The sequence below is a fragment of the Patagioenas fasciata genome, chromosome 1 (assembly GCF_037038585.1).
Source record: "Patagioenas fasciata isolate bPatFas1 chromosome 1, bPatFas1.hap1, whole genome shotgun sequence".
Taxonomy (NCBI): domain Eukaryota; kingdom Metazoa; phylum Chordata; class Aves; order Columbiformes; family Columbidae; genus Patagioenas; species Patagioenas fasciata.
In genome coordinates this window covers 29307905-29319848 of record NC_092520.1, presented here as the reverse complement: position 1 = coordinate 29319848, position 11944 = coordinate 29307905, and the positions used below count along the sequence as shown (strand labels likewise).

Genomic DNA, 11944 nt, shown 5'->3' with positions numbered 1-11944 from the left:
GAAGATGTGCCAGGGGAGGTTTAGGTTGGACATCAGGAAAAGGTTCTTCACCCAGAGGGTGGTGGAGCACTGGAACAGGCTCCCCAGGGAGGTGTCATGGCCCCAAACCTGACAGTGTTCAAGAAGAGACTGGACAACGCCCTCAGGCACATGGTGTGAGCTGTGGGGTTGTCCTGTGCAGGGACAGCAGTTGGACTCGATGATCCTTGTGGGTTCCTTCCAACTCAGGACATTCTGTGATCTGACTGAACAACTGGAGGGCTGCAGCTTCACGGTTCCTTGTGTGGAAATCCACAGAATTTGTAAAGTAAAAGGGTAAAAAATGCCAAACTAGAAAAGGCAGGTTAAAATCTAATCATGCTTTCCTTCCTCCTCTTAGGAAGGCAAGCAAAGGAAATAACAACATGGAAGACAGAATTCAGTAAGTCAAATGCTTTTATTGACTTTCTTTCTCATTTGTGACCCTTTGTCATTTACTTCAATTGCACAGACCAGAATTAGTGATTGGCTTTAATTTTTGTAAGTTACAACTTTTATAGGTTTTGCATTTTTATTAAGACAAAATCATGGATAAGTCTTTACATGGACTCAAAGATAGGAAGCAAGTTCTTACTAATCCTCATGCAAACTACTGACTGGTTATTGGAGACTGAGGGTGAATGCAAATCCAGGGAAACGTTCACTCTTATGAGTATGTTAATCTAATAACAAGCTAATTTATAATCCTTTCACAACTAATGTAATTTTCACATATTAGATAATAATTATAGGCATATTAAGCAATATTAACATTATTAAGCAACAATGAACAGCTTTCTGAGTATATACTACGGTAATGCAAAATCTGAGTAATTTCAAGTGCCTTACCTAGTAAAAGAAAATAATTTTCCATTAGAGTTTTTTGAAGCTTCTAGAATTTTCTGTCTAACAGGTCTGGAGTTTGTAAAGAGAATAAATCTAACATTCACATTTACAGAAGAATTTCAGACTGATCCAGTAACTCCAGGGACACTTACGCTTTCAAATCTCTTTCTATTATACAAACAAATTATGCCCATTTGGAAAAGGCGATATTGCTTTATTGTGGTACTACCTAGGAAACTGATTTCTGAGCCCACTGGATACATCTTGTGCAATGAGTTTTCCAAAAGACTAGAATGTATTGCTGCTGCTCTTCTCTATTTCTGGCTCTTTTGCAAGCATACACTAAACTGCAGACTTGGCTGCCACTAAGTATATATTTTTTATATGGGGAATATTATTACTGATAAAAATAAAATATGTAAGTTATTCAATATGAATGACTGCTCATCTCCCCCTTGATGTATATAAATAAGCCACATCTAATACAAGTGTGAATTCAGGCAACTGTAATAGCTGTGGCACCCATAAAATAACGAAGAGGGGAAAAAAAAAAAAAGTGAAATACTTCCAGTGAAACAGCTATCTTAAATTATCCTTAAAAAATAAAAAGAAAACACACAACTAAAAATCCTAACCCTAAAGCACCCCAAATTCCTTTTACTAAGTCTTTACTTCCTGAAGGTTTCTCTATAAACAAGGCTTTCCTGAAAAAACAATATGTTAAGGAATTTGTGGAAAATTATCACAAGGCCCAACAGAGAATAACTGTCCTACTTATCTATTTTCCTCTTTTTATTGGAAGCAAAGGTCCCCTGAATCATAACCATATAATTATGGTTTCTACACAGAGCAGGTTCAGCTTTGCACGGGAGGAGGAAAGAAACAAAACCTTCCCTCATGGCTCTCTGTGCATCAGCCTGGAACAACCACACACCCGGCGCTTCCGCACAATTCCCAGAACAACCTGTGGCTGCCACAGGTGAACGTAACTAATTAAAACCATCTTCACAACCTACATTGGTATTGGTCCCAGCCTTAAGGGATCTGCAAGTTTCAACCGATGTCAGGATTCCTACAGAATCATTGCACTACAACAAAATCCTTCCAGCAAAACCAAATCGTACAAGCAACTTAAAGCATTAAGTTCCAGATTATGTACATGCATGTAATTCAAATATTTCTTTTTCTTACAGAAAATAACAGAACTAGCAACAACAATAATGGATTCCAAAAAAAAGTAAACATATTTTGCTTCAAAGATTTAATCAACAGGATTTCAAAACCAGCATCAAATATTCTGAAATTATTTATGAGCTGTAAAAGTGATGAACTTGAGACAATCAAAGTATATCAGTTGTATTAAAATTATCGTTATCAGCATTTACTGATGACAGGCTGAGAAAAAGAGTGAAAGGACAGGGAAAAGAACAAATAAAAACATTGGTGAGGTTGTAAGAGACGCTGGCTCAACCTCTAGTTGAAAGGATTATGTACAGCAAGGAAAAAGCTTCTTTCTCCTTTACTCTTTTTCAAAGAGATTGCATATTGTAAAGGTCAATTTCCATTAGAGGAATATATTAAAATAATTTTTAATCTATATTCTATTTTCTGGCCTATAGACAGTATTCAAAGACACAGGAAAGACTAGACTTCCACCAAGCAGATTAAACAAAACTGCATTCCTACATATTTTACCTATACAGCTACACATCAAAATTCAAAACAGAAAAATAACTTGATGGAAATACTGAACAAACATAGAATAATGGATTCTGATAAATCTAGGGGAAGCAAGACTATGAAAGAAGTGCCTGAACTTGATGCGGAGATCTGTGCAGTATGGTTTCTGGATCCTTATATCCATTTGAAGGATCCATCACAGCTGCATACAACTCACTGTAAGCTCTGCAGACCAGTTCTGTTGACTGTTTTATTATCTGCTCTCTAAAAAACAAAACGAAAACATAATTTGCAAATCATAGGGAATATAACTGTACTAAACACAAGCAATTAAAGATACACACTAAAAATCCACATTAAAAATCAGTGTCAGTTACATTAAAAAGCCGTTTTAGTAAAAAATAGCTTAACGTTTTAAAACAAAATAAAGCTGCTTCATCATACATAGATAAGCTCACACACATGATCCTGATAACCAAGAAATAAGCTTCTTTATTACTGCAATCATGAAAAAAACAGAAGGATTTAATTTGTGTACATTAGTTTTTCACCTGCACGTCCCTGCATCTTTTCAGACTGATGATAACAGTGATCTACCTTCTACCTGCTGTGGTTTTTTTCTGTGCTTTGTAAATACACACATTTTTTAATCTACCAGCAAATACATTCCATTTGCTTTATCCTAACGGCACCTGATTCCCTAATTGGTCAAAAAGGAAGAGCTGAAAATGATAGTGGTCAGAGATTTAAAACCGGCTACAGCCTTTGCCAAGAATGCTACAAAGTCTGTGTCCTGTTATTTTCCCGGATCTAAATGAGTAACGATGCACAGAGACCTGACGCAAAATGTAAATGCAGATTTAATAATTTTCGAAGACTATTATTTTTATTTTATGCTGCCCATTGAATCAGTTTACTTTAATCACCATGGTGATGTGTTTGCAGTTGTGGATGCATTTTTATCTATCAGAAACAGCAATTACAACTATTTTACAGCCAAACCCATGCAAGTGGAACACCAGGAGAAGCTGAGGAAACCAAGGTAACCATGAATCCAGATTCAGCCGTGCTGTAATACACAGCAAAGGAACAAAGTCACCAAAACTGCATCCACTAAAATCGGGGCTGAATTCACCAGCTGTTGAGAATTGATCAGTTAAAGAAATCTCAAAGTACACTGGGCTTTGTCTTTTCAGGAAATATTAAGAAACAGAAGCTATAAGAAACAAGTTTAAGAGACAAAACCTGCATTTTATTCTGATGCAAAGTATCCAGTTTTTCGATATACGGGATCAGATTACAGTTATTAGAATACCTGAAAATAAGACTGGCCTTATAATAGTAAATCTAGAAACACTATTAGAAGGGAAATATATTCAAGGTGTTCAGGTACAACAACTGTCTCTGATCACCAAGCTACTGTAACAGGACAATCTTTTAAGAAAGCATTGTACATAGAGTTTGTATAAAACTAACTGTACTGCACCAAATAATATTAAATTAAAAGAAAAAGTTCATTAAAATATTCCAGAGGACTGAACAGCATCAAATGAGTCTTTCCATCACATAATGTCAGTGTCATTAATCAGTACATTAGGAGTTCAGTTGCCATAACAACATGATACATTTTATCACTAACACAAATGGCAGCACTTTCTACAAACAATAACTCCAGCATTCAGTTTCTGTGATCCAACACAAATGAAAAGAGCTTTTCAAGACCAAAACCCACATAAATAAATAGCTTAGAACTTTTTAAATGAGCGAAGGAATTTGAAAGACAAGAGCGTGCACTGGCAAATGTTGGAAGGAATGTTCTTCATAGTTGTAAAGCTTAAATATTTCCGATGACTTTCTAATACACTGGTCTCTTATCAAAAACATGTGGTCTGATTTTGAGAAACAAAGAACTCCTGGGTTCAAGCTCAACAGTGGATCACAATTACATGAGTTCAAGGAAGACGTCTTCAAAATCGGCAAACATCTGCAAAACTAACTTGAAAATTTCAACTGCTATGGCCAAAGATTAAAATTCTAGTACCAGTTAAATGTTTTGCTTGAATTTTGAGAAACTTTTGAATTTGAAAGTTTATTTACTACAAAAAAATATTATTACGACCCTGATTCTACAAGCATGAACCTCTGTAAATAGGTATCTTAACTTCAGAAGCACTGCCTGTGTTTAAAGGTACATACCTGAAGGCTAAGGAGCTAGCAGAATTTATTTTTTTAATTAAGAGCAGAACCTGACCTATAGCATGGATTTATAGCAGGTTAATACATTCCTGCACGCTAGCTGAGCTGGAGCAGCTACAGCAACCATCCTCACACAGGCTTCCCTCTCATCTGCCCACTGTTGCAATATGACATGAATTCAGCTTAAATTGTGCTGAGAGGTTTAAAAAGCTTGTCAATGGGAGAAGGCTTAAGAATGCATACATGACCAGTTTATCCTGGTTCATTTGACAGAAGAAATTATTAAGTCAACGTAATTTCACTGTGCCTGAGTCTTTATGGTAGCCTAAAGCATACCTCTGAAAAATTGGTTCTGTGTTAGCAGTGGCGAATTGAGGCTTTCAAAATACATTTACTGCCATTATGATTTTTAAATAGATCTACATTAAAAAAAAAATACCAAGAGCTAAAATACAGGTTTAATAGCATTAAACCTAGAAGGAGAAGTTGCAACGCTTCATTGAGGTTACAGCTCAAGCTACTCTGTTAGATCTGTTAGACCCTAAAGCAGAGCAGCTGCCACACAGCAGGGTCAGTGCTGCTGGCTGAGCTGTGGGAACAGTGACTGCAGAAAACAGACCCAAAAAACTACTGAAAAGCACCAACATCCCCCAAGCTACGTATCAGGGATATGGCATGAAACTGGACGTCTTTGGATGAGGAGAACCTGAACAACAGAGCAGGAGAACCTGGCAGCTGGAGTAGACAACCAGCGTAGATCCCTTCCAACGGAACTACTCTCAATTCCCAACAATATTTTTTTTCCCTTGACATTGGCGATTTTTTTTAATGACAAAATGTTGTCATACAACCCCTCTGAGGACAGGTACTAATAATGAGACCCCAAATATTGTTGCGTTACATAAACTGTGATGTGCTAGTCCCAACTTCCCGTATATTCTGTAATCTACATTCTTCACAAAAGTGTGAAAAATAATGCCAAGAGAGGTTTTTTGATCAGTCCAGCATATAGTTCTCTGAGTTTAAGTACATAAAATAGCTTCATATGGTTCACATTTAACTGGAAAGAAATTTATGACACTTTCCCTAGCACTAGGGTTCAGTTACATTCAAAAAACAAGAGAAGAGTTAAATAATAAAGTTCTCGCTTCCACGCTTTGAAGAAATCACTAAAAACCAACACACCAGGTGACAAGTGAAATAACCTCAGCACAATATTCAGTGAGACAGAATGCCAATGCTCTACATCAGAAGACAACAATGTTGAAAATTCTAGACCTGACCGAGCAGTGGGGATAAAAGAAATCTTGAGTGGAGAACTATATATTTCATCTGCCTTTGGAATGCTTACAAAATAGTTCTGAAACAATTTACAACATACTTCTAAAACAATTTTGACAAAAAACTGCCAACACAGCAAAATATGTTCAAAATAGATGGCTGTAATTCATTTTGATGCTGCCCATTAAATCAAGGGTAACTATTTCAGAAAGTAACAGAATTACATATTCCTCACGGCCTGTTCAAAAAGAGGAGAGTCAGAACAAAACTGAATTGTGACCTGAATGTCAATGCAAATATGATCACAGCTGATAACTTGAATTCTCATCACAATCCACTAAACCTAACCAAATTAATCTTTCTGATCATTATGCAGGCATAATAGAACTTCCAAGGTAAAGTACTTACTTCACAGTGGTACTCAAAAGGAAATTCAGCTGGGACATTAACAGACTATCTGGAGCAGAGAGATAGCGATCAAACTGAGCCTAGGGGTGGGGGAAAAAAGAGTATGAGATGAACCTATTAAAAAATTGTTAGATGAAAATAGGTAAAAACACAGATCTCTGAAAAGTGATTACATTAAAAGTGTACCTTCTTATCTGATATAAATTTCTCTTTTTTATATATTTAGGATGGAGCCTAGTATAATACACACATTTTTAAGGTAGAACTTTGTAATCCAAACCAAATGTCTTTAGCACCTTTGTCACCAAAATTTTAAGTTTCTGACTCTGAGGAGAAAGGGTGGAGGGGCAAATAATAAGAATCCAGCTTTCATAATTATCCATCTAAGTTTCCTGTGCAGCTGGTACACGCATGCGTGCACCTCTGAAAGTCAGACCTAGTCTGTTCAGTGCAGAGGGAATACAGTAGCCTCCAGACAGAAATCTAGTGTGTTCAAACTAGAAATGCTGCATGTTTCTTTTCGCATGTCTCTTTTTACACATTTCTTCTTACTTTTTGGCTTAATAATCTAATGAGCACTTATGCTGGGAAAAGCATGAGCAAGGAAACTAGTTCAGGCTCCTCGAACTGCTTCTAGGCCTACTTCTCCATATAATACAGCAGAGAAAAAAAAAGGCGGTACTTTGGTTCTAGTAGTTTGGAGAGGAAAATACTAAGAAAGACCATTAATGTTGTCTTCAATTATTTATCAGAGAAGGTGTGGATGCCCCATCCCTGGGAGTGTTCAAGGCCAGGTTGGATGGGGCTTTGAGCAACCCGGTCTGGTGGAAGGTGTCCCTGTCCATGGCAGAGGGGTTGGAACTAGATGATCTTTAAAGGCCACTTCCAACCTAAACCTTTCTATGATCAAATGGGGAACTATAGAGAAGATGGAGCCAGGTCTTCTCACAGATGAAAATATGAGGAATACTGGATACATATGACACTAACGAAAATTCTGATTAGATAGTAAGAGGAAATATTCCCACCAGAAGTGTCAAACACTGAACAGGTTACCCAGAAAAGTTTAATCAAACACCAAACAGGTTAGGCAGAAAAGCTGTATAATCTCCATCTTGGAATTACTCACTCGGGCAAGGCCCAAGGCATCTTTATCTAATGATGGCAACAGGCATCTTTATCTAACGATGGCAACCTTCCTGAACATTGGGGGAATCTTCTCAAGCTAGTAAACCCTAAACCCCACATTCATCCATCATTTAAATGTGCAAAAAGTGAGCAAAAATTACTAACGAAGTCACTCACAGTTCTCATGAATATGCCCTCATTTGGAAAGCAAGGGAGCTTTTGCTCAGAGAGAGGTATGGATGTTACTAAAATAGTATTTGAAAGGACATATGAGCAACTTAAAAGGCCGAGACCTAAAAAACTCTCAGGTTAGGTCAGGAGGCAGTGAATTTGCCTGCAAGTGCTCCCTCCACATGCTTTAAATCCTGGGAAGCCAACAGATTAGGCTGATAGATGGTACTGATGTAGGTTTGATTTCAGCATACTGGGTTCCATTCTGGTTAAAGTGTGTTGACACAAGCGGACATTGAACAAAGTAATGAAGAAAATAAAACAGTTGGATTCTTCTCTAACTATTCAAGTGGCAGTATTATGGATTGCTATAGGTAACAGAGTTACATACATGTAATTTAAAGAGATGATCCCCAAACTGCACTCTTTGTCATTGGTCTATTAGACCATGATAAATAGAAGATATTTTAAATGTAGAATTTATCAATATTGATAAGAACGCATGCTGATCTGAGTATACTGCTGAGTGTTCTGTGCCAGAGCTCTGTTCACCCAACCACCTTGGGGATCACTAGTTTAAAACTTGAATGGAGGAAAACAGGCTACACAGACACACTTAGGAGGGATTCAACATACAGTTTTCTAAAAAAAACGTTTTTAGAAAACATTGTCTTTTAAAAAGACCCTTTCTTCATGGTGGTACACGTGTACTGCTGGATAACCAGGCCTTATTTACAGTTTAATTTGCAGAATAAAGCTAAACTTGGCTAAGCAAGAAGAGTGACAGATCATGTATTACTCCCTACTGAACTGTGATATTGCTATCTCTATGCAAAATAGCCTTCACACACTGTAAGAAAAAATCTCAGCTGATAATTTGTTTCAAAATATATTGTAGCTTTCAACTTAAAAAATATAACTGTGACATATACCCAGCACCTAACTTCTGAGTTTAGCTGAACTATTTGCATAAAATCAAAGCCTTAGGACTAAAATTATAAATGATAGCAGAATCTATATTCCAAAGCACATAGGCAGAAAAGAAACTTTGGTGATCAAAACTAATTAGAGCTAAGTATTTGCTTTTAGCAATTAAAGATGACTCATGGGATAACATTCGTGTAAGTAAAGTTCTGTTTCTCAAGGCTTAGAAACGAATATTCTATTACTGCCTGTTCATAAATAATGTATGTATTTATTACTTCAAGTGGTCAAATTACTACAAATGAAGAAAGTATTCCCAGAGATGTAATTTAACTGTTCTTAAAGAGTAAGACTGGTTAGATGAATATCTACTGCATCACATAATTAATAGTATTCTTTCCCATGTCACAGCATCACCACCATAATATGAAATTGTAAAATGCTTACCATTGCAACCTTCAGAGACACGGAGTCCATACTGGGCAAATTTGAAAGAGGACCCTAAGAATCAGCAGTCAAAGAAGGGGGCGGGGGACACACACACAAAAAAAGGTCATGGTAGCACATGAAAAAAGGTAAGAAATCATGAATTCTACAGAGGGTTCAGTTCTAAAGTGCTATTTGGTCCTGCTACAGGATCTTAAATGTTTGGAAACTGAATCACCACATCAATGCTGAAATGCTGTACCAGTTCATTTGTATTCTACTGCACTCTTAAATTAGAATACCGAGTTCTTATTACGTCCCTTCAAGTCCTTCTCTTCCTTCTTCACCATTACATGCTAAACACCCAAAAAAGCTTTCCACAAGGTCTGAGATAAAAAATTAACTGCAAACTGGCCACATCCCCTTGGTGTCTGTTCTGGAACTCTGCACAATTCAAGCTTGCTTCCCAGTAAATCTTCTGTGCTGGTATGGCATTACAATGTATACGTGCTGTCTGAGCCCCGGCAATTCCTGTCATGTAACCTCTGCAGCCAGGCAGCTGGACAGATAGAAATAAAAACTGCAACATTCCATTAAACAATCTGCCTTGGTTGATTTGAAGTTGGTTTTGAACAGGAAATAGGCTCATGAATAGGAAATCAAGTTATTTATCAGATTACTTATTTATTCATCTTTATACATAAGAATCTGTTGAGTTCAGGCACTTTATGCAAAATTATTGGCTGAAGAAACAACGCAAAGGTCTCCAACAGAGTTTTGCTGTTCTTCACCTTCACAAAAGATCACAAAAGGGGACAGGCCCAGCTGAAGGGAAGAGAAGCTGTATTAACACCTCTCACATAGCAACTGTGCCTCACAAGAAAGGAAGAGCACAAGCTCCAAATTTCAGTTTTCAGCTCACTCTAAGAAATCTGAAGTTGTCACTTTTAGAATTTGGTGCTAGAAGAAGGACAAAAGGAGAAATGATTTCAAATTACTACTGAACTCATCCACCATTTTTTCACAAAAGAAAAAAGCAGTAACTGTCTAATGGGTGCAGGGTATGGATCCACTCCATGTATGCTGCTACAGCATGTAATTGGAGAAACCCAAATGCTGCATGCACGTAGGTCAGATATGTTCTAGCTACCATGGAAGTGCTACACATACTCACTATTTGTGTTTTAAAGCCAGTTTGACACTTTCTGAAACATATTAAACTACCTACACAGTTATTCTGAGAACGTACAGGATATCTGTGGTGCATGGAGACTGTTGATGCTACACAGATAAGCTGCACAGAAGGACTTGCTGAATATACAGTGCAGGGGAAATGTGGAGCTGCAAGGTGCCTTTGTCCAATAGTCCTGGTCCCGTGTGAAAATATAACAGATACTACTAGAGCTTTTGATTTCAGAGGAAGCTTAATTTGCAAAAAAATCTTAGTGTCAAAGCTATTCCTAGTTCTCAAGTATTTCCACAACATGTGCATTATTTAAGCTTACCTGTTCCGGTTTGTGTTGCTGCACAGAGTTATAGATGTAACTTAGACCAGCTCTTGTTAACACGTAGGAAGCTTGTTCATTTATAAGTGTATCTAAATGAGCTTCAATCTGAAATTTTAAGCACAGGGTATTCATAAAATGTGCATGAGAATATTAAAGAGAACTAGCTCTGGGGTTAAAAGGTCTAGAAACACGAATAAGAAAGAATACAACTAAGAAGGAGAGTGACCAATAAACAAGTAAGAACCGCAAATACATAGAGCATGATTATTTTATCCATGTACATCTCCCATATCACCAGGAGCCAATAGTAAAAATATAGATAATTCTTTTGTGCCTGACTAACAGAAGAACCTATTTTTTTGTATTTGTAAACTGAACAGCAGCAAAAATTAAGAATACCAAAGCTCTAATCTTAAAAATTGCTATATCATTTTATTTTCCTACAGTTCTTTGGAAATGTGATAAGAACAAGAAAAAGAGAGTCTTTTGAAAGGAACGTCAAACTGAAATTAAATCAGAATCAGTAACGATTTAAATTTAATAAGGATAAACACATATTTTAAAAAGTTAACGGAAAGAACAATACATGATGAAATTACAATTATCAATTTTTGCTTTAATTATCTTCATATGAAAAAAAGTCATAAGTGTATTTTACATTCTTAGTATATTTGCTTTGTAGAGAAACCTAACCAATAAATCCAGTCAGAGCAGGACCGATTATTTTTTAGTTTGAATAGTCTTGGAAAGATATTTGGGTATACATACATTATTACTCCATTTATTTTTCTTCCAATCCTAAAGAAAAGCAAACACTGAAAATATACCAAACCCTAGTAAAATGTAAGACTTCCATGTCTCATATTTGAGGAGTTCACCTTTTTACTTCCTAAAATTGTTTAGAAAAATGCAGTTTTCTTTTCAAATCAGGAGGGAAATCTTTATATTTCAATTTGGAGACTTTAACGGTCTTGGAGAGTTCTTTTTTGCTTTGAAAAATGTTTCTCTTATTAAATATGTCATTCTAACTCCACTTTAATAACCTACTTATGTATAATCTTAAAGATATTTATTCAGCCTGTTCCTGTATTTGTAAAATGTTTGAAGAAAGCAAATGGTATCTGATGTATAAACTTCAGTTTTACTGCTTATTTGAAGAATAAATCAATTGCAACATCTACTGTGAAAAAGAAACTCTGATAATAGAAATTAGAAATGCCCCAGACAGTTTGGTGGGGTTGTCTGTTTGTTTGTTTCAGAGCTAAAGGGTGACAGAAATTCTAATTAGGAGTAGAAAGCGAAAAATGGCTCCCAGCCAATCTTTAGTGATGCCTTCAAATTAGAAGTTATGACTTTTT

General features: G+C 36.4%; 1 protein-coding gene across 1 annotated transcript in view; it reads right to left on the bottom strand.

Moving 5' to 3' along the window:
* Window positions 1-417: 417 nt before the first annotated feature.
* COG6 (component of oligomeric golgi complex 6) overlaps window positions 418-11944 on the bottom strand; it is a 54589-nt gene continuing 43062 nt past the window's right edge. The window contains exons 16-19 of the mRNA XM_065862761.2: window positions 10584-10691; window positions 9100-9153; window positions 6430-6509; window positions 418-2808 (exon numbers count right to left, since the gene is read on the bottom strand). Coding sequence (XP_065718833.1) covers window positions 2661-2808; window positions 6430-6509; window positions 9100-9153; window positions 10584-10691 — 390 coding nt within the window. The 3' untranslated portion in view covers window positions 418-2660. The remainder of the gene's footprint in view (window positions 2809-6429; window positions 6510-9099; window positions 9154-10583; window positions 10692-11944) is intronic.